The following is a 24,579-nucleotide window of genomic DNA, read 5'->3' on the forward strand; positions in this document are numbered from 1 at the left end:
TAATGGTGCAGGTCTTCAGGGAAAGTGCTGAATATTCATTTGCCACAAAAGGACCCACACCTTAGATAACCCTAGTTTTCACTGCAAACTATAGATAGGGGAAGAAATTATACATTAACATTCGGTAAGCAATTTCTTAGGCAAAATTTTCTTGGGTTTAGATACATATTCACACAACAGATCATCATTAAAATGTTGTAGGATACCCAACTTTTTATCTGTAAAATTATTTAAAAATTCTTATTCAGCAGGACGAGTTCATCACTCCTCAATAGGTCTCCCGGAAACTGAGAGGAAGATCCAAACTAGTAAGAATCCCAAGCAAATTTGCTTTTAGAGCTGTATACAGCCTGTAAGAAAACCATGTTAACATTCCTATACCATGTGATTTAGATCAGGGACTTCTTCATGCAAAGCTCTCAGATGAACACTCTTTGTCACTGAGCTGGGAGGGTTTTATCATTTGTTAATAAAATAATGGCAAGTATCAATCCATGTCTAATCTTTCTCCTGGGTACAGGTAATATTTGGCTTTCATTTTCTCCTTGGCATTCTCATGATATTTAGCCAGGAATCTTATAAACTTGTCTATCTACTGTCTTAAATGCTTATCAGCCACTTATTCAAGTACCTCCCTGTAACCTGTTTCATGCAAAATTAGGCTCCAAAGGAGGCTAAAAAGCTGTTACTGAAAGATTATGTGACAAAACCAAATCATTTTAGCTGAAAGTATTTAAGGAGTTGTCATGTTCTGGGAGATGCAAGAGGGTGGTTAATATTTGGCATATTAATGAAACAATCATTAGCCTCTACACAGCTGGAGTAAAAGGATGTGTCATGATTTCTCAGCAGTCTGATTTTTTTTTGCCCCCATGAAGGAAAAAATTCTTATTGTGTGGATACTGTCATGCTGTCTTGGTTTTTCCACACTCAGCATCTGAGGTTTTATAAGTCATGGATTGGCAGGCTAAACGAAGAGGTAGAGCAGTCCTTTCCAAAGTGATGATGTCTGAAATCCTGTCTGTAGCCCTTTCCCTTATTCTTATCTGAAAATCAGAAACTGATCTTGCTTCTTTATTCCATTCTCCATTTTCATTAAGTGGCCCATAGTGGATAATGTAAAGAGTTTTAGCTGTAGTAATATCTGTAAATGTTTGAAATTTTATTACATCTATTCCTGTGGTATGTAAGCACCTCAAAGTCAATATTTATCACATTATTATGTCATGTCTATTTTTTTCACAGAAAAATGAAATGCAGACGTAGCTTAGGGTACGTAAGACACTGAGTAGCAGAGTGTAGAACTCAAGTCACAGATTTGCAGCAAATTTGGAGGAAAACCTTTTTAAATGAAAACCCTTATTAAAAGTAAACCTGATTTTCTGAATACTTTTTTTTGCACCTGGGTTGAAGAATAATTACTTTTTGATAACTGCATCATTGTAAAAAATATCTGAAGGAGAGATCTCTTCTATAAATATTGAGATCTCTTTCTGGCCAGGTGACTAACAAGCCATTGATTCTAACAAGGTCAAACTGTGCTTTGTCCTGGGATATGCTCAGTCATTTGAATCAGTGTCTTCTTTGGTAATCAGAGACAGAAAAAAAGGATTATTGGCTTTTAAATCTTCCCCAGTAAAGAAGACCCTGCCTGAAAGGGCAGAGACCCTAACACTGGAAAATTTAAGGTGGAATGATGTATTTCAGACTAAAGCCGAGGGATAAGATTTACTTAAACAGACAGGAAAGTTTGGCTTTTAGACTCTTTTCTAATCCCACACCAGATTTCAAGATATGGTAAACTAGATTTATTTTGAAGATATATATTTCATATCAATCACAAATTTATCCCTTTCATACCGATATCCGTATTCAGAAGAAAGACACAGCTTGTGATGCAGGGAGTAAACTAAATAGTTAGCCTAAAAAATAGTGAACAATTGGGGTCAGGTCTTGAAAGGTAAAGGATTTTCAGAAAAGAGGTACTTTCATGGGAAGGCAGAGCACAGCAGCATTGAGAATGGCATCCCACTGCTATGCAGTGCTCAGACCACGTGAGCTCTGTGATTTGTTAGCCACTTGAAGATCATATATTATGTTTTTATTCTGTGCTGATCAATTTTATTTATTGTTGTACTTCATGTTTGATAACTGGATGTAAAAAATGACTGAGAGGATTTTTTATGGCCTTAGCCAAACCTCCGTAAGAGAGTCATGTATATAAGCCTGAGAGAGATTGATTCCAGTGCACATAACTCAAAGCCTCAATATTTCTTAAAAGTTCAGGCTCCTTTTAGCACCTAATACAAATGAACAAAAATCTTTATGAAAATGCAGGTGGTGGTTGTTTTGCCATCACTGACTCATTGTGACCAAAACAGAAGCTGGAAAGCTAAAGAGCCTAGAGGCACCACAGCCATAGCAAAGCAATTATAGAGTAATATGGGAAGGTAAGGCCTTAATAATTCCCTTAATATCTTTGCAACTGTAATGGCCTTCATGGTCTCAAAGATCATAAATAATAAGGATGAAAAATATCCCTGTGCAATAATAGACTTTTGTTTCCTAATTTTCATAGGGACACCAAGCAATTGCTCAGTAATTTTTATACATTTCCTGCCAGTTGCTGCAGGCATGTCGCTTGCTAGGATGGCAATAACCCAGAAGAACAGGACATGGTGCAAAGCATCAGTAGATCAGCATTTCATTAAGAATATGAAATGATGGCATGACATGCAAAGAGCATTCAGTACGTGTACAGATTGCACTTACCAAAGGGAGTTAATGTAAGTTAAAAACATAAGATCTGAAAGATATTATTGTCCCTCAGATGGGTACAGATGTACTGTATTATTTTAAAAGCAAGAAAAATTTAATCCTATTTTAAATTCGGGGTTTTTTCAGGACTAAAAAAGCAAATGTTAAACACTGTATGACAACTCAACACAATTATTTTCCAGAACCAAGTCTTACCCAAAAGCAAAAACACCCCAGTTTTGACTTCATTGAAGCACAAAACCTGTCAATGAGTGTGAACAGTCAGCAGATGCCAGAGATTTAAAAGGAACACCTTAGGACTATAAGTCTCCATCATAAAACCTAAGTGAATTATTTTCAGCAGTGTTCACTACAATGTAACTTAGGAAGTCCCCCTGTCAGGGCTGAAGTTCCTGTAATTGAAGTTTAAATAGAAGAAATTTTAGAAGAAATATTGTCACTACAAATACTAACAAACCCCCAAGGCCCACCTTGTGTATGGAAGGAAGCAGGATGTACTATTTTCCTTCACTGAGCCTCAGGACTAGAAGGAAGGTAGGTAGAAAACGTGGGGGTTTTCTTCAAAAAAGGGACTCCTAAGAACGTCTGAGGAATGACAGACCACTAGGTCTTACTTCTGTGTCAAGTTTGTTGATAGAAAATACAAAAAAAAATATGATCATTAGGACTGTATTTAGCACTTCATCATACAGTAGTCTTACCACACAGTCATATACCAAGGACACAGCTTTCAATCAGGCAAGTCGTGCTTCAGTCTGTATACAACTTTCCTGAAGAGTCAGAGAGAATATGAATAGGAACGGTCAAGCTGCTTTCATTTCACATAGTTCTTTACAGGGTCACCCATCAAAGGCTGTCTAAAAAACTAAATTCTTAGAGGGGCTGAAATAGAGCCCCATTTTCAATTAAAAATGCATTAGAAAAATCCACCTATTGTAGGAGTATCTAAACAGTTTGGAGAACTGGGAGATTGTCAGTGAAGACTGTTCTGGGACTTCACCATTCAACACATAATTTATCTGGAAATAAAATGAACAGAGAAGTAGAGAAGATTGTTGATATAGAATTATTCAGAATTTTTAAAGTTAAAACTAACCCTGAAGAACTGCAAAAGGATATTACAATAATAGAGGTAGAGTGGCTTCTATATAAATAATGTCACCAATAAATAATGTCACCACCAACAAATTTAAAAATACCTAAAAACATAATACCTTTATTAGATATTATCAGTAAAGAGATTAATGTGCCACTGTGTATGAATATCAGCTCAAGTACAAAACAGCAAATAGAACTGAATTTCGTGGAAAGCAATAAGGAACAAACAAAAAATTTCCAAGGAAAATAATCTACATCTTCATTATTGCTGTTCTCATCTTCACATCTCAAAGTGATAGAATGGAACTTGAAGCAGTGCCACATGGGCACTAGGAATGTTTATTAAAGATTCCTTGTAAGGAAGGATTAATGATCTGGAGTTTTTCAGTCTGTAAAAGATATATTTAAAAGGAGGTATTATAGATATCCTGTAAACCCATGTAATTGTTTAACTGAGATGAATCAGAAATTAGTATTCATAATCATAAAAAAATTTCAGAAGACAATAAAAGACAGTTACACAAGGAGTGTAACTAAATTTTTAAATTTATTGATGTGTTACAAGCCAGTGGGGATACATTTTTGTGACATATTATACTAGCAATCATTTCAGTCTGGGCTAGAGGAAAATTTTAATTGACTACCATTTTTTGATAGCCTGGTTTTATTTTAATACCCAGGACATACATGTTGGGTTTGGTTTTTTTTTTTTTTCTATAAAAATAAAAGGTTCATAAAGCAATATCAAAATACTGATTTAGTTATGTCTTGCAGGAAATGGGTCAGTATTGCTGGCATATATAATGCTTGCAGGATTATGTTTTTTAAAAATGTCTGCTACCTATAAAGCCACATAATTTATAGAATCACATTATTTGAAAAGAAAGCATTTTATGCTTTCTTCTTCTGTCATTTGATTAACTTATCAGACACATTTAGATTTTTTAACTAGACTTAAGCCCCTAATGAAATGTTCAAATGCTTATATGCTCAGACTTCCTCCCAGAACCAAGCTTCAGGAGCCTGTGTGACAGTGGGAAAATGAGAGCACAGCCCCACTGGAAACTCCTGAGCCCCGTAAGGAACATTTGAAGGACTAGGAATATGTGTTTTACAATTTCAGCCTTATGTTTTGGTTTTTGCTCTAATAGGTCGTGGGTTGTTTTTCCACCCATCTGCCAGCTGGTCTTCTCTCAGCTGTAAATCTCATACCTCTCTACTTCCACATTTCTTCTTACACTCATTTCTTTTCTTTCTTGCGTAAGAAATCTCTTTTCTCTCCTTCCTTTACGTTTCTTGTTCTTATTTGCTTGCTTCAGATTTTTTTTGAGAATCTTCACTGATTTTTATAGATTTAGATTAGACTTGTCTTGTTGCTACTTTTTCAACAAGTCAGATTTTATTCAGTTTTACTCATCTAAAAATCTGAAAAAGTCTTACTTTGTTAAATATAGCTTTTTGGTCCAATTTCCTACCCCTGTAGCCCAACTTCCATCTAACCAAACACAGCTGTTAGAGTCATATTCTCCTCCTGCCATGCTGATTATGATATTTCCTCCAAGCGGCATCAAATACAAATGTCTCACCTCACCTTATAAAACATACCTCCATTTCCCTACTGATTTCCCATTTCCTAAGGTCTTGTGATCCTTCAAAGCTGTCAATCACTCTACAGCAAATCCGAGATAACTCTATTTATTTCCATTTTTATATTTTCCCATTCCTGAATGCTCTCCCATTTCCTGGAATGCTATCTTGCTGTACTTAAAGTGTTGTCCTGAAAAAAAGAATCATCTCCCAAATTAAAAGTCTCACTGAAAATGACATAGCTGAGTTTTGCATGTTTACGTATCTGTGTTTGTATCTGTGTGCACAAATGCTCCTACACAATTTGAGGATTTTTCACTGAGCTTAGGAGGTACTCAGTCAAACACAGCATGATATGTTGATTTTTTTTTTTCATAATTGTCACTGTGCTGGTAAACAAAGATTTGGTCTATGAAAATTCTCACTCTTCTATTGATTTCCCACTTTAATCTTTGAAAATTTCAATATTAACCTAAGTTTGAAAAAAATCCTTTTTTTAAGCTCACTGTTCTGCTTCTGGTAAACTATAGAGCATTTTAGTATATATATAGATAGATAGATAGATAGATATGTATATATATATATACTGGACCTGAGCACAGCATATCAGATCAAACAAGGCGATCTCCATCAATTACCAGCTTTACTACTGGGCAGATTCAAAAAGCAAGCCACAGGTCTTTCTGTGATAATGGAAAACTGATGATATTTTATGACGGCCGGGTTGGGGTCTGTGGCTCAGACCCAGGAAGCCGTGACGGATCCAGAGAGAGCGCCCCACAAGGGACAGTCTTCCAGAGGTCTGCGGCGTTCCCTCGGCCGCCGGGGATGCCTCTGCAGAAAGGCTGCCTGTCTCAGCAGGCTGTCAGCCCTTTAGTGATTCAGCAAGAGTGATTTCAGCTCTTGTTCTGCGAGGCAGAGCCCAGGCTGGACCGGGAGGAGAGACGGGAGGCTCGTAGAGCAGTTCCGCATGAGGCAGCTTTATCAGCCTGCACCCCGCGAAGGGGAGGCCAGGGACGAGCTCTCCAGTCTCAAAGGGGGAGAAGGGTAGATCTTATAGGGGTACAAGGGTGGGTGTGAGAGGGTAGAAGCCAATGGGTTACAAGGAATCTACATAGGGTCTCCCAGAGGATCATGGTTCTTGTTTTCTCTCACCCTCACCGAAGAGAGCTGCCTTCTCCAAGGGGATGCTGCTGGGAGGTTATGCAATCTCCTTATCAGCAGGCCTCCCTTCAGGGCAGGGACTGGGAATACCCCACAACATTTCATATTTTAAACATTCTTTATTTTCCAGGTGTGATGGGAGAATATGAACCAAAAATTGAAGTCCATTTTCCTTACACAGTTACAGCTGCAAGAGGAACTACTGTAAGGATGGAGTGTTTTGCACTTGGAAAGTAAGTACAGATTCTTTCATAATTAGACACCATTGTCTATTAAGATGAGACATGCCTAATTTGTGGTTTCATTATTTTGCTGGATTTTATTTTTACAGACAGTGCTTACTGCACTCTCAAAATAACCAGTTGACTAAGTAGCTAATTATGAACTCCCTGCCCAGCCATTTCTGTGGTCAGGAATTCAGTCAAGTTAAAAGACTCTCTGTCAAAATGAAAAGTAAACAAAAAGAGGAAAGGTTTTTTAACTGAAATTTTATCAGACTCACACCCATTTGTTCACTGGGATACTATAAACCAGTAAATTAGAGTTTGTTCTGTCAAAATATCATATTTTGAGAATAAACAAACATTAGTAGAGTTTTTTCCCCTCCCCCATGTGCATAATTTATACATGAAGCTATGAGCAGAATATCTTAATCATGTCCTAAGTCACTTTGTGGCAGTGCCTACTCTCTAGTTTCTACTTGACATAATAGCACTAGCACGGAATGGATGTTTACTATTTATGTCAAGGGGTTTTTAGATGTTTGTTGATAAGAGAGTTTAGGGAGAGAAAGGTGTGAGAAACTGTACCTATTACTTCTACACAGTATTCAGATTACAGAATATAGGATGAAATTGATAACATTTCAGTTTTGTGGTGGTGGTTACTATCAACTACTCAAGTTACTGTTATGATTTTTCCCAAGAAGAAGGTTGGGAAGGTTAGTATACAGCCAGACAGAACTGACAGTCAATTGTAGTGATTCAAAGAAATTCTTTCTTCTTCACATATATGCTGCTAAAAACAGATGTTCCTTCAGTGATGTTTCTCTAGAGACATATAAAAATTATATCAGGTAGGATTCTTTCCAAGATACCTCATCAAATTCTGTGTGGTATGTTGAAAAAAAATGCCACTGTATTGAATTCTTTTCAGTTCCTTTTAATAACAGTGTTCCTTTTGGACATCTTGCCCCTAGTCTCCAAAGATATGCTGCTAAATATCATATATACTGCTTGCTTTTATAGTTCATGGCTTATCAAGACACATACAAGTTTCTTACAGCCTGGCCTTGATTAAAAATAAGGGAAGGATTTGTCTTTGTAACTCCTTTGGAGGAGCTCCATTCAAGAGTTAGTCTGAGAAATACTGTATCTTACACACCAATTCTTCTAACTTATTTACCTAAGGAGGAACAAAACATAAGAGGTTAGGAGTTTTAAGACAATAGTCTGTTTTCCTGAGGATCATTCCTCCAGCTTGCTTGGCAGGCCTGGTTTTCCAGAGTGACTTTTCAAAGCCTGTCTCTATTACCTGAGAGGGCTTTTTAAATGTTTTTTTATAGTCCTTCTGACCTTCATGTGTCACTGGTCACTGGATTTTTTCTGTTCAGATTTTTCTCTTAACAGTTCCTAATTACTGACTGGATGATATATGTCTGAAACTTACTCCCTTCTTGCTGGTTTTTCATGTTTGACCAATATTGAGATGCTCTCAGTGTGCAGGTCAACAGAAAGTATACAAAAATAATTAAAGATAAATTCTGACAAAGTTTTTCAGTTGTATCTATTTAGGTTCAGTGAAGTTGATGAAGAAACAGGACATAGCCAAACTAGTCCAAACAAAAGCTGGGAGACCATAGGCCACATAGAGGGAGCCATTAGTGACTGCAGCTTTTGCAAATTCATTCCCAAGAAAAAAGTTAGAAGTAGTTTAGAAAACAAATGTGAGGCAGGAACTTTTGTAGGGCAAAACACAAGTCTTATGTTTTATATAGTAAAGATAAGGAAAGAGGTACGTGACAGAGGACAGAAAACCAATAAATGGAGAGATACCCTGAGATGCTGAAATAAATGAGTAAAAGGGCTGTTCTGTAGAAGCTGATGGCTCCAGGCTCTCTCCTGTCAGAGACACTGTCAAGTCAATAGTTGGCAATGAGGCCCTTTTAGACTCTTGGCTATGGCTGAAGCATATTACTTCTTATTTTCTTCATTTTGCTGCAATTAAATTGCAGTTGCTGACAGATTACAAGTCAACCTTCCAGTGAAAAGGAGGTATGACACACATTGTCCTTCGCAACCATCACTGAAAGGCAAGAAACAGAGCTTCTGATACCTTCCATCTTCAACACCATGAGATTCAGTAAACTCTCAAAAAGATTCAATCATTTTCAAAAATGAAGGTGAAGTTGACAGGAAAGGCTTTGATTAGGTTATTGCCTCCTTTTTATTTAGTGTTAATCTTTAATAAACAAAAAATGAAAACCACCTGAATGGTCAAGGAATTTAAGGTTATCTAATAAGATACTTGACCCCATTTGCTGCTGTTGTAATGGACAGGTATTTTTACCATGCACATTCCTTATCTTTTCCCAGCCATTAATGCATAATCAAATCAGCTCAGCCGAAATTGCTTTCAACCTGATATGGTAATAATTACATGAATGACATTTCAGGCACCATTTGAAACCTGGAGGCTGAGGTGAGAGGTAGAAATGCATCAAATTTCCTATTCATTTTCATAATTTTCTTTTTTTTCCCCCTGTTTCTTATTCCTGATGCCTTGTTACAGGGGTTTTTGCTTGTTAGATTGCCATGGGTCCCATTTACTAAATTGAATCAACAACTAATTTGTTTCTTTTTTATTTAGTATTTTGAAACTTGATATTTTGAGTTCTTATTGTAAATAACGCAGGGGTTATTACAATCTCAAAACCAACATGCTGCTGATTTTTCATGCTTTAATTTAGCTGTCTGAAACACTCTGCTCTCTCCACCGTAATTGCAAGAATGACAGACATTCCAGTGAGATTTCCTGAAGTAGGCATTTGGCAAATATTCCAGGAAGAGCCTAGTCTTTAGTTACAGATTAATCATTTATTAACAGTGTTTATTTAGAACTGCCAGTCACTATGGCTGAAAGAATTAAATAAATTGAAACTCCGCAGCTTTTGTCTTCAAACAAAAGTCAAATATCTTGATTGCTTGACAGAGAAAAATTCTCTGAGAAGGATTTTATTCTGACCCAAGCAATATGTAGCTGGTTCAGTTACAAGTGAAAATATTATGTTATTGATGCTGCTTACAAATAGACTTTGTAGTTGCTAAAGAATTCAAAGTAATGCAAGAGTGAAATATCTCAAGATTATCTTATTTGTACTAGATAATGCTGCTTATGATGAGCATCAGTCATTGGCTAAGAAACCACTGCATAAATCAATGATTTACTGCTGAGGTTTAACAGAAGACATGACAAACAGAGGAACCAAATAAAATTTACTGCTTATATATCAGAGTGGGCATTTTGCAGTTAGTGATGTTTTGTGCTGGATATATATGCTGGCCCAAGGTTGCTTTTATAGACATATTCACTGCCACGTCTACACATCTACCTACACATCTACCTTATGCTTCAGTTACATGTATCTTTCATATATGTACTTATATATAGCATACGGATATATTTTCTGCCACCCGTTTAATTATGCAATTTCTATTAGAAATACTTGAATTTTTGTTTGTTCCCTAACATAACATGGGATCATATTTTTTTAAAAAATGTGCTAAAAAAACCACTGGCAATAACAGTGTATTAACATATTCTATTTATTTTAAACTTTTCACAAGAACAGAAATACATCATTTTAATTTGCAGAATTGTTGCATCCTGATTAGTATTTACATTAAACATCGTTAAAATAATCAAATAACTGAAAAGAAAAAGAGAAGAAAAATCTGAATGGAAGATTTCAAAACATCTAAATTAATAAAAATAATTCTAATCAGCAGTGTGTTAATGTTTGCTTCTGAGTAACACAGTTTTCACTCCTAGTGTCTCCTCTTATTCAAAAAGACAAGCTAATTTTTTTGTAAAACTAATAAATGAGCTAATGGGTAATGAGGTTTCTGTTTGTAGTCCAGATAATCCTGATTTTCTATGTTCATTTAAGTATCAGACCTTAGACATTTTACGTAAATCAAGAAGACAGATCATGACCTGTTCTTCAGATAAGTTCTGGTGAAGATTTCGTTTTCCGACCTGACACTTTTGCACAAATTTCAGCATTCCTGGCTTTTCCTGCTCCAGAAATGCAATTTCTCAGATACTGCCTTCTGTGACAGCAGGTTGCCATTTTAATGTTCTCTCAAATATTACTGACTTTTCTTCCAAGAACACCTAGAGGCAACTGGTCCATTCTTTAATTTCTTTTTTCATGTACTTTATTCAAAGAAATAATTCTGATGGTCTCATTTAGCTCCCTGTTAGAAAGAGATGAAATTAATGCTGTTGATATGCAAAAGGACTCTAAATTCCATGCCCACTATATGACATATTCATTATTGAATCACATCAGTGACAGCCACCTAAGCATCCTTCAGCACTTCCTGACTTTGGAGAACGCTTGTGTCATAAGTAATTTTAACAATATTATCTTAAATATGGGACTTAAAAGCAGACACAGATGGAAATAGAAAGTTTTTTTAAAAGCCTGAAAATGAACAATTTTTCATAGTTTGAGCAATGACACAGGACTGGTTTGTCCAAGTGGCATGAAAAGCTGTTAAGTTCCTGCCCTCTTCCATGAGCCCAAACCCTTGGCCTCAGAGGAAAGAAAGAAAAATTCAAGTGTAAGAAACATATCTTTCTTTTTTTAACTTTATTATTCTTCCTGGCATATAACTCTAAGTTGTCTTCTTGTTTCCATTTCAAATAATTCTACTCTCACTCTTTCACACAGGTTTTTTAATTTTAAATTGCGTATAGTGCACACACCCTTTCTGACCCTCACACTCCAGCCTTTTCCTTAGTGCATTTTTGTTTGTGCATTACACCAGACTTCTATTTTATTTTCCATATAAAAGTCACATTTCATTGGTTTTCTGGCTCTAGTCAGAAAAAAAAATATAGGATTTGTATTATGAAAGTGCCAGCAGCCAATTTTGAGTGAGTAATCATATTTTATTCCTCATTAAAACAAATTACAGGATGTGGAATATTGCAGTATTGTAGATTACCAGAGTTTTCAATCTTTGCTTTTAAAATAAGGGCCATGTAGACTGCCAAAAGGACTGTTTTCCTTAAAAAAAAAAAAAAAAAAAAAAAGCTTTGTGCATCCATTTTTTTGTATTATAGTTATTTTTTAACCACATAGATCAAAACATAGATATTTGAATCAAAAGAATCAATAGAGAACAGTGCTGAAAGAAATATTTTCTTATGACCTATTTGCTTGGTTTTCTGTATTTTTGAGAGACTATTTTATGCTTATGGGTTTTTTTGTGTACAATAGTAATATACACGTAATAGACCAAACTTCTTTTTAAATGCTAGGTTATTTCACTTTATGTAATGTCAAAACTATGTTTTTGGTTTGAAATATACTTAGTTAATGCTAAGAATAAATTAACAATATTTACATTCTTTTATTAGTGAATTGTGATGAGGCTCTTTTGATAGACGTATTGGTTATGTTGTCATATTTAATGTTGCCTTAATAATACTACTGTTAACTTTTTTTGGAAGAGATTTATAGCTCAGTTGTAAACATTCATCCCATTTGTAGTATGGCTTGCAAGAACTCAGCTGGTAGTCCATTTAAAAATCTTGTTTTCTAAATGAAATAAAATAAAAAGAAGGTGAAGCTACACATGTTTAAGTCACACAAGTTAATGAAATTTAGTAACTTTTAATCTAAGAAATTTTCAAAATATTCTCTTCAAACAATGAACTCTGAATCAATTCAGATTAAAAAATATCTCAAAGTTTTAAATCCATTAAATATAGTATTTCTTGTTACCTTCTTTGCCTGGTTTTCTTTTTTCAGACTTTCCTAATTGACCTTCAAGCTTTCATTAAAAATGCTATTACTTGTTTTATGTCACTACCAATATTTTCATTACAGACTACATACTTGTTGTGGATGCATCATCCTGGTAGTGTTTAAGGCCAGGTTGGATGGGGCTCTGAGCAACCTGATCTAAAGGAAGGCGTCTCTGTCCATGTCAGTGGAGCTGGAACTCAATAATCTTTGCTTCCTTCCAACTCAAACCATTCTATTAATCTATGTAGAGAGAACTTACTAAATATTTTTCAATATGCATAAATAAAAGCAATGTGTTTGGATAAGTGAATATAATACCTAAGCAAAGATCAGAGTGGCCAAATAAAAAATCTTTGTGGTCTGGTGAAGAACATTTGACTGTAACTGTGGAGAATTGCATGAAGTTTCTGAAGAAGTTAGTTTTGCTAGTGTGGCTCATTAAGCCAATGACACAGGGTAATGGCTGTGAAGCATGTTTCTAGATAGTACAAATCGTTTTGCAGGTGTAAAAAGACAGACTTTGCAAGTCCACATTTTAAAGGGCTGTTTCAGTGAGATCTGGTCTGTGTCTAGTAAATAATGTAATGATGAAGAGAACAGTTTCAGAAAAGAAAGTTAAAGGCACCCAGGGATGCATCTTTGGTCAGAGGTTTCATAGTACCTGATTCCTTTCTTTTCTTCCTCTGCCACATAATCATATGTGATTTTTGCCAGGAACAAGAAGTTCACAAACAATAATTTTATGAGTAACAGAGATCTAGGTTGCACACTTCTCTATCTAGCACATGCGGTTATCCATCTGGTCTCTCCACACAGAGGAATAGAAGATTCTAGCATTGCACCATTGCACCATTGTTTCCTAACTTCAAAGGACTAACCTCAACCCTCTCTCCTTTTCATATCTGTAAAATGCAGCTTTTTACTTTCAGACCACCAGTTAAAACAATGAACCAAGTCTTCCATATATTTCTCTCTGACTTCTATCCTCTTGTTGGCTTATCTTGGCAAATCCAGTATTACCCAGTGGTCTTGAATGTTTCCAAACAGGTCTTCCAAGATTCTTCCTCCAGACCAGGCAGGAGGCATCTCCTGTTACAAACTGTCAAGAGAACCAGACAAGATGTTCCTGTAACCCAACCCCTTCCCAGTAATCTAGTGTCAAAAAAGGTCTCATGAGGATTTCTGTTCTGGGATCAGACTCTTTTCTAACCTAAGTCTTCTTGTTATCAGCATGAATCCACATCCTGCTTCAGCCCTGGTGTTATGCTAAAGAGTAGCAGAGCTAATGCACTGGTGGTATTTCAGAACCAACTAAAAGTTAACGTCTGTTAACTGCACTATACTGAAACCCAGGGGCATTGACATGAGTGAATGGTCAAGCCGGCAAGCAGCAGATGAGTATTATTTGGTATAAACATGGGAATAGAGCATAATTTTCACTGGTATGTGTGTATATATATATATATATATATATATATATAAAATTCAAATAGTCAATATTTTTCCTACATATAGGAGAGTTACTGTGAGAACAACGTATGCTAGTAAATTAATATTTTCATGCCTTAAGCTAGTTCACAGTGTAGAAGTTCACAGGTAGTAATTTGCCTCTACCATCAAGACCAAGTTTCAGCATGATGTTATATTTTTCATCTACAGGTCACAGAGATATGAATTATCTGTTTTCTCTTTTTTAAACAGAGAAACCATGCCATAGAATATTAGTCTGGTTTAATTATTTGCCCAAAATGAAACTGTACAATCAATACAAAAACTGATATAGAAATACTTGTTTCTAAGTTCCATAGGACAAAGTATCATGTTACTCCATGTCCCTACAGTACACCAGTTCTCACTACAGGAAAAATTTTTTGTTTCTCCTATCAGATGCCAAAGTTGGAAGGTGTGGAAGCCACTTTTAAAGTTTACCAATAAAAAAAAATTGCAACAGGGAAATGAACACTCTCTGCAGAACATCTGTTGGTGTTATAAGTAAGGATGTCCTTTCCCCTCAAGATAAACTTGTGATGAGAGAGAGGAAGCTTTTTAAAGATGAGCATGACATCTTCAAGCTCAGTTTGTTTATATGACACAAATAGATCCACGATTCCCTTTTTTCCCCCCCTTTGATAGCACATATTGTTTATATCAAATAAATATTTCTAAGACTTCATCAATGTCAAGTTAGTTTTATTTCATGCTCAATAAGTATTTATGTTATAAGGTGGTAGAGCCAGATTGGATTTTGTTCCTGGTTTTCAGGCTGGATTTATTTCTATCTTCTTTTAAGTGGACTTGTTCTTGAATAGACTTTATAATACTGTAACAAATATTGCAGTCATCCATAGCAATGTAATAAAGATCCTTTGATAAATCTCAAGTAGCACTCCCAGGCCTCATTCTGCTTCACTCTAAATCTAAAAAATTAGATTTGATTGCTTTTACCATATAACATAAGGAAAGTGGGGAAAAAATCCTACCAAACTGCAAGTCCCCATCAGTAGAACGTCATTCTTGAAGAAGCAATATTACCAATCCCTTCCCTTTCTCTCTCGGAACCATCAAAGAAAATTTATAAATGTTACTAGAAACTGTGTTCAGTAATTTGCACAGCCTTGCTTTAGGTTTAAAAATGGAGAAGCACTTTTTTTGCATTCCAAACTTACTATCCAGAAGCATATATTTAGGCTTTCTCTCTGTGTCAGAGTCTGAAAGGATCAGAAGGAGACAAATTCTAGCATTTGTCGAGAGTAGGTCGCCAGAGTTACCACTGTTGTGTTTCTCTTCAGGATTTCCCACAAAGAAATAAATGCATATTATACTGTAGCACAAAAGCCATCTTGCACTCTCCAGACACACTGGATTTGTGCTTACATTTGCATCATGATTGATGGTATTTCATGATTTTTGGGATTTCTGGACTCATTCTAACTAGTCTTCTAGATCTCCTGGATCTGTACACATACGCTGGCCGTATCTGTACAGCAGTTAGGAATTCCCAGATTAATGTGCCAGCTACAGAAATTCTGCCTGGACAAGGTCTGGAACAGAGAAAAATGACACAAATTTTCAATTATAAAATAGCTTTAACACAAAACAAATAAACACAGTTCTACTGTATGAACACTTGCCAAACACGTGTCATCATTTCAAACAAATTTTCTTCTCCAAAGCATTTGTCTCTAACTTAAAATCATGGATTCTTCATAAATTATCCCCTATACTAACACAGCAGACATCATATATGCCTTTTGCTTTTCAAGATTTTTCAGATTGTCTTCTCAACAGCCTTGATCAAGTCACAGGCTGGTGATAATTTGCCTGCTGTTATGTCTTTAATACTTTCTAGGAGAATGTCCAGAATGACCCCAGCCACGTGCTGAGGTAGGGTGTGATACAGAGACTAGAAAAAATGGTTACTGGATGACTGAGGAAAAAACAGAGCTTATTTCCATCATTTTTTAAACAGACGTGATAGCTCAATACCTCCTCAATCCCACCATAAAAATAGCATCTACTATACTATGATGACCTAAATATAACATGGAATTTTGCAGTGAGGACAGCACTGGAATCATAGGAGATGTTCAGCTCTTTTGTATTAAATTTTTACCTATGCTGTTGTGATTTCATCAAGAGTAAACCCCACTACCTAACTTTTAAATGCAAACACAAAAGGTTGTGGAATAACTTTTCCCCTTTGCTCACTACTTGTCAAACCAACACCTTGCCTGTTGTGGTTCTTCTGTTCTCATTTGATTACACCTTAATCAGGTGACCCATTTGTTCATGATTAACTCAAATTTAAGAATGTTGAAAAAAAAAATTAAATCACCAAAATTGTCAGTTATATCATCTAACTCAGGATATTGGACAGCTACATTATCTAAGTTTAGGTATCAAATAGTTAAGTGTCAAGATTGAGACAGCAGTTTAGGCTCTGATCAGAGAGTAAAGAGAAACTCTGGAGTATAATTCACTGTGAATAATGAACCATTATAGATAATGAATCATCTTTATACACGGCACAATTTTAGTTGCTAGAGATGCTCTAATGTGCCATAATTTAAAGTGTGAAGAAAATGTGGAGCTGGATATACAGCCAAGCAAGCACTGTCCTTGCTCTGTGCCATAAAGAACAAGCTAGCAGTGGTGGGAAAGCACACCAAAATTAATATATGACACTCATATATGCAGCAGACTTTTTTAGCACAATCATAGATGTCTCTTGAAGTGACTTGCAGACCTGGACTTGTTCCTGAACACTGGCTTCAAGCTCATCACTATTTGCTTCTATTCTCTTTTAATTTTTAAATCACCGTACTCACTGCTGCTATATTTCATGAGTATCTTTTCCTAAGTATCTTTTAATAACCAAATGAAAGGAAAAGTGGTTATCGTGTCTCATAAAACTCTGAACAGATTTATATGGGACATTCTAAAGGTAGATGTGAATGGTTGATGGGCATTCCTGGAAAGCATCTGACAGAGAGAATTTCATTGTAGTCCTCAACATTTTAATCCTCATAATTATCCTGTAATAATTAGAAGATATTAAGCACAGATGCAAGACAGGAAGGCATAAGAAAATAAAGTCTCCATAGGTATGCAGAGCTTTTCAAGACGTATTATGATGTGAACCTGTGGGTTTGAAGGCACAGCTCAGAACAGTGATGCATGGTAAAGAAAAATGGTGTGGAGAGGAATTGAAATTACAGTAGAAGATAAAATATTTCAAAATACCACATCAATATGTACCAACCAAATATAGAAAAAGTAATCTATGCATTCCTATTTAAAATATTCTTGAAATACTAGGAGCTCAGATCCATGGAAAAGGTATTTTAAAATTCAGACATTACTCTTATTTCTCCCTCATCCCTTTCCCAAAATAAATATGTGCTTTAGGAATGTAATGAAATTCTCCCACATATGAAATTAAAAGAAAGAAGAATTGCTTCCAATTTTTAAAACATTTTTATTTCTGTATTTTATTGAAACTTGTGAAGAATTCCCAGCTAATTCAACAGCTGGGAATCCCAAATAATATACTGCTGAAAACTGACTCTTATAATCTCTTGTAAATGCAAAGGTAAAATTATAACTCATATTTTCTTCAAATTCAAAGCGTACAAGCCCACAGTAATATCTATTACACTCACCAGCGACCACTTAGGGTTTTTATTTCAATTTAGATTAATGACAAGTTTAATGATAGTATTTATGAATTCAAGTAGGGTTTTTCTTGGTGGTACTAAGGTTTACCAGTAGTATTCAGAAGATTTTTATCCAAAAGTGAGGAGAAGTCTTGTCTTTGAACTCAACTGAAGCTCAAATCAATTTAGTTACAGGAGTTGAATGTGGACAGGCTTACAATAACCAAGGAAACTCTGTTCCCATAAATGTCTGCTGAGACCAAAATCAAAATGGATTATAATGATGATAAGATTCAATAATTATGGCTATTACATTAAATTTATATTAATTCTAGAAATACTTCTGCAGTTGCTCTATTTTTCAAAAAGCTGTCATTTAAAAATGGATCATTTCAAAAGATGAAAAGTGTGCATATGTTAGTTAGCTTTTATGGTGGATTTTATGAGTTTTCTAGAACAGTCACACAATTTTATTCTTTCACATCCTCACTCATGTTTCATTTCATTCTCACAGAAGTCACAGAGGAGAAATAGGTATAGATATATTTTTATTTCAGATGTAAAATTCATGCGTCACTTGTAAGTTATGCAAGGAAAATAAGCTTCATTAAACAGAACCACAAGTTGTCTGCAAATACTGATTTGTAATATGGGAGTACTTTCCTTTGAAATCATTAAATCTGCCCAGCTAAAGAAACTTTATCTCCTTGAAAAATTCCACTTACTACCTCATACTGATGAAGAAATGAGTTGTTTTAAAATATGACCCAGGCAACCAGTTTCCTCTGTGTTTGCCATGTTATACACATTTGCTTGCTGCAGGAAACACAAAAGCAAATTTAAAAAAATTAGCTAAATACAATTTAAAGGAAATTTTCCAAATACAAGAATTTCAGAATAATCTCATAGCAGCTAAATGAGACAATTTTCATGGTTTATAAGCTCTTGACTCTTTCTCAGAAATGCCCACTACCAAAAAAATTCCTTTTACTAATTCTATTCATCAGAACCTGCTTTCCTCCACAACAATAGAGAAAAAGCATTTTTGTCACTGATTTTAGTGGAAGCAGGGCTGAAGGCAAATTAACCATCAACAGGTAGCAAACATAACACCCTTACAGTGTTACAATCTGCACTATTTCAGTCTTAAAGCAGCAGCTGCTGAGTACTATTACACTGTACCAACATAATGAGTTCCTGCATGGACCTGTGTTCTGAATAATAATGGTCAATGAAACCCTTATCTGCCCATGGTGGCTGTTTTGAAGACAGCAATCATGACATAATTATATTCCTATAAGAAGAAGACAACCATACAAGGACTTAACCCTTAAAGCTGAATGCCAAACAGAAAACTTGCAAAATTCTCCACAAGTCATTCAAGAAAGAGTCTAAATTTAAATATCAGAATGAAGTGTGTGATTAGAAATTAAATACGAGGGCTAATGAAGGGGGGGAAAGGAAACTAAGATTGTTATTTGTACTACATCTGATATATAGATATAGCTGTTAAAGTGTAGCAAATCAAAATATGTAGCTAAGGATGTGAAAGGAATATCATAACTAGTGGGGCTAAGACAGAAATTTTTATTAGTGCCTCAGAAAGAAATATCCTATTTATCCTTCACATTTAAAAGTCAACATATTGAAGTACTTGAATCAGATAGGAGTGGGAAGTTCTTTTAATCTTCTAACTGAAAATTATGTAAAATAACTTCTAATAGGAAGCAAACTTCGTAAATTACAACCATACAAGCTGTAGAAGAGTCCTCAAACCAACTCTACAGGACACCAAAATTTGAAATCAGTCATCAAGAAAATAATTTAAGGTTAAAAATGAGAAAGCTATGCAGCTTCTGTGATGATAGAGGGGAAAAATAAACCAAACAGGTCTTATGAGCTATGATCCACACACATCACATGATCCACAAATGTCTGTAAAAAGAAAAATATATGCATAATGGGAGTACTGGAAAGAAAAGAGATCAGCCTATTTTGTTTAGCGAGGAGAAACAAAGAAATGCTTCATACATGTATTTCTTCTCTGGGGGACACTGATAAAAGATCATTTTGCAAGGATAGCAAGATATTGTAGGGAGCATGTCTCAGAGGTGAATACACACACACTCACAATAAAGTTCATTTCATCAGGTTAATTAATCAGTGCAGCAAACTGATAAGGGAAATAATGATTTTCTCTTTCTGGTATATTAAAATGAATTCCATATTGAACTATATGTGGTTTTGTAAGGTAATGATGTTAATAGGCTCAATGAAACTCAGTGATATGTGACACTCAGGAGTTAAAATTAGACAAATCTTCTGATAATCAACTACAAATTTGGGGATTGTCTTAATCTCTATAAAGCACTAGAATTTGGAGCATCTTGTCTGCAAGCTTGAGTACAACTGCAGTAATTCACAGCCTGATTCTAACTGGTTGAAGAATAACCAGAACTTGGTTGTCATATACTTATTTTTTGTGTCTCAAACTGGATACCCTGAAATACTGAGGGAAAGGTGGTATTCTTAATGAAATTTCATATACTTACAGCAAGTGAAAGTCAGCAAATCATGACTGAAATTCATAGCATTTTTGAATTTAAACTAAATGAATTCGAATTTGAATTTTAACTATTATGAAGTACTTTTCCTCATCTAAACTGCCGCAAGATTTTGCATTTATATCTAAGCTTAGACTTGAAATAAATACAAAATATTTTTTTCGAAAAGTTCCATTTTCTGTTATAGTGTCCTCCAAGCTTCTTGTGGAGTACCTGAAGCAGTCTGGTTTTCAGCTCACAATCAAATATTTTTTAACAGTTCTCTTTTTTTCTTTTTTTTTCCCTCTTAAATATCTGCCATATTTAGAAAAATGTATGTCTATACCATAAGGCCCATTGGGTGCACAATGTCTGATGAGTGTTTGGGCTAAAAAGAAAATTTTATGAGTGCAAACATTATCTAATCCATTTCTTTCCTGGGTATGATTGTAAATGACCCTTCTGCTTCCACAAGCAAGAGTGTAATGCTGTGAGACAGAAACAGCAGTGCCATTAATATGTCTTCTTACACAACCAGTTTTGTAACTTGAAGAATATTGTAAGAAAAACTCTCCAGACCTTTGGTCATATTAATTTATCCAAGAAAGTGTGGTATTGAAATTCCCCACCTAGATAGATGTTTTCGCTGACTGATCTGCACTGCAGTATCATTGCAGGAAAACTGGGGTATGTTAGAATTTGCTAAATCCATCCAAGTTTTGAAGTTGTTATTTTCTTTGACCTATCGAGTGGAAGCATTCAGGAGTGAAACATAGAATGCTAAAGTAACTCTAGAGAGTGATTTCAAGTGATTTACTTGATCTCAATAAAAACAGCCTCCCTTGTGGATGAAAGAGACACATTCCATGTAGCAATCCATTTATCAAGGATTCCCTATAGAAAGTGAGGTATATCAACCATTATACGAACCTTAATTGTGATTACATTTTATTGCTACTTAGATTATTAAGTGTTTAAACTACCAGATAACGGAATCTATATTCTCAATAGTCAAAGAGTGTTAACATTAATTTTAATAAATATTTCAGCCCTGTTCCAACAATCTCTTGGAGGAAAGTTAATGGTCATAATCCAAGTAAAGCCCGCCTGAGAAAATCCCAAGCTGTGCTTGAAATACCTAATGTGCAGCTAGAGGACTCAGGAATTTATGAATGTAAGGCTGAAAACTCTCGTGGAAGAAATGTCTTCAGAGGACAGCTACAAGTATACAGTAAGTGTAACTGCACACAATATTATCCTGAAATGCTTTGTCCATGCTTAAGGCTTTGATTACACGTGAAGCATTCCAAGGTTCAGTAGAAACAGGATACCTTGATATATTGAGTATACCCTATATACCAACAATAGTATTAAATTAAAGTAAATATTTTTATTCCTTAGTATTGCATTAAAGTCTGAAACATAAATAATGTTGACTCCTTCGAAGAACTGACTTAAATACAATTCCATATGGGATTTGTTTTGTTTCATTTTCTAATTAAAGAGTATAGCTGTAATTTTAAAAGTCTATGTCTTTTATACCTGATATAACAATGACATGCAACCTAAACATGAAATATCTATCAGAAAACAATGTTAGAGATGTTTTAGGATTATTATCATACTTTTATTAACATTTTACCTATGCCATACTTGGGTATGCTTTGTCATGGTCATTTTACTGGAGTGAGAGCTGAAGAAGGGTTTGTTTTTTGCAGAAAATTCTCAATTTTCAATTTTCAATCACATGCACGATTTCCATGATTTTCACAAAGTGTTCAACATTTTCTGTCTAAGACTCAAAAAAAAGTTTTTGAGTGACCATGAAAGTAAAACTGAGCCATGCTTCACATTGAAAAGAAAAAAAGAACCCCAAAAATAAAAATATTTTTTAAACCCCATGAATTCTATATTATACTGTTGCTGCATTCTAGAGTCTAGAAACAAAAGCCTATATAATACATACCATGAATACTTACAAGTCCAAGTTTGACATATATCACATGTAAGCTTGAGTCCCACTACTTTTAATCAATTAAAGCTACACTACTTTCTATCATTCCATGAACCCTAAACCTTAAATACTTAGCAGGAAAGGCCTGCTTCAGGAGGTTATGCAACAAATCTTTCAAACTGAATTGTTTTCTGTCTTCTAACATCACAGCCAGTTGAACTGCTACAGTTTAGATAGATCCTCAAGTTGGTGGATATGTGTAAGAAGGAGTTTTTCTTCTTAATCAATTTTCTTTTTCTTTTCCTGATTTCAGCCCATGGCTCCTAATGCCTTCTCCCCATTACTAACTATACAGAGTTCTCTGCCTTTGTTACACACTTTCATCAAATAAGTATAGACTGGCATCATATATTTCATTTATTTTCCACATATGTAAATATTTTCAGGTCCATAATCAATTTTTCTGTCTCCTCTGGCTTTCCAATGTCTTTATCTTAACTCAGTTGATTTTAGTGAGTACCAGCATATCGCTGGATCATGCTTCTTTCCTTGCTTTCCATTCTCACCCATCTAGAGCCCAGGGCAGGTTTTTGTCTTCGATTTTTTTACATGCTGGAAAAATTATGTGATGGTTAAGACAACAGTCTGCTCATTTAATTTCAGACTTGTCATCTTGCACTTGCAGCAAAGGTTTTATAATACTTTTGCTGAAAACGGCAATCAAAGCCCAGCACCGACTCTATGCCTACTACTTTGGCAATACCCCACTGATATTTCTCAAATTCTTACTGTAATTTACTCCCATGAAAATATATCAGCTCCTGCAAGGCACCTGAGGGCCAGGGGAATTTAGCAGCTGGTCTTTTTCTACAAAGTCTCTTAAAATGTTTGAAATTAAAAAATTTAATTTGAGTTATAAGGTATATTCCAGCTGATACACTTCCTAACTGTTTTCTAGAGCTGTGAAACTACTAGATGCCGAAGCAGCTTATAAAGGTGTTATAATTATCTCTGCTTCCCTCTTTCAGAGTTAAAAGAATATAAAATGTTCTCTTCAAGAGAGAAACTAAGATGCTATAAAATGAAATGATTTCTTCAAGAGTACCATGCAGATCTTTGGCATAAAATGACAGCAAACATGATGTAGTGTTCTACACAATTCTTCATCTCTCAATGGCCTTTTGCTTTGAGCAGAAATAAAGATGGTACTCCATGGAAAATATTTACAATGTTAGTTTTTTTCCTGTTCTGTTTAGATAGAAATATGAATTTTTCCTTCTTCACCATTGTCTAAACTATATTCTTAGAGTCTCTGCCTTTATGGGATAGAGCACAATTTTAGCTCATTGGTCTTTTTTGCAATAATATAACGACAACTTCTTTAATGTTTAAGGAAGAGAGTTCACTTCATACTGTCTCATTCCTCTATTGACAGATATGTGAGACTATTATATTTTCACCTATCTGCATTAGCAGGCAGCAAGGTCTGAAAAGGTTACAGAGGGCTTTCAGATGGACAATACCAGCAGTGACCTCCAATACAGCAAGACAAGAAGAACAGACTTTACTAGCCCCCTACAAGTGCCTTTCCTTGGCCTCAAGATAAAATAGTCCCCATGGAGCCACCCGCAGCCTTCAATGATCCTGAAGACAGTACTAGTGTCTCACTGACCCACAAACCTTGGCAACTCTTTCCAGAGGTGTTGAGAGGATTTGTGTAAGAAGGTATTTACCAGCACAACATTTAGCCAAATGTTACTTCACAAAGTTCTCAGCTTCCTTTGCTGACAGCTGATGTTGCAGGATTTGGGGGCATTATCTGAAATGGCCTCTTCTGCTGTACCTTTTGTTCGTAACAACTGTCAACATGAATTATTTACTTGTAGGTCAGTCTTTTAACTGACATCTTATTCCTCCAGGTGACAACGATTACTTTGGCTCAGAAATTCAGGTGTAGGCCGGCATTCTTCACCAGGGGCTTCTTGTAAAATTTCAGAGCAGTCTGTAGGACCAGCTGTGTCATACCGCAGCCTCACAATTTACATATCTCTGTAGGAACTCACTCGCTGTCTGTTTGAATCTTCTTCATTCTGTCAGTTGCATCTGATCTGGGTCACCACAGAATATTTTGGAGAAAGCCCAGGACACCCAGTCTGCCTGTCTAGTCACATTTAATCACAAACTAGTGATTTTCCATTTCTTACCTGCTGCTACAATCCAGATACACCATGACTGCCTGATGCAGCTGACAATTCGAAT

General features: G+C 35.4%; 1 protein-coding gene across 2 annotated transcripts in view; it reads left to right on the forward strand.

Moving 5' to 3' along the window:
* CNTN5 (contactin 5) overlaps window positions 1-24,579 on the forward strand; it is a gene marked incomplete at both ends in the record, with an annotated part of 320,395 nt that overhangs the window by 170,266 nt on the left and 125,550 nt on the right. For both annotated transcript variants that reach the window (XM_082279212.1, XM_082279213.1), the window contains 2 exons: window positions 6,758-6,860; window positions 21,416-21,597. In XM_082279212.1, the coding sequence (XP_082135338.1) occupies window positions 6,758-6,860; window positions 21,416-21,597 (285 nt within the window). The remainder of the gene's footprint in view (window positions 1-6,757; window positions 6,861-21,415; window positions 21,598-24,579) is intronic.

Source organism: Coloeus monedula, assembly GCF_965178545.1.
Source record: "Coloeus monedula genome assembly, chromosome: 3".
NCBI lineage: Eukaryota > Metazoa > Chordata > Aves > Passeriformes > Corvidae > Coloeus > Coloeus monedula.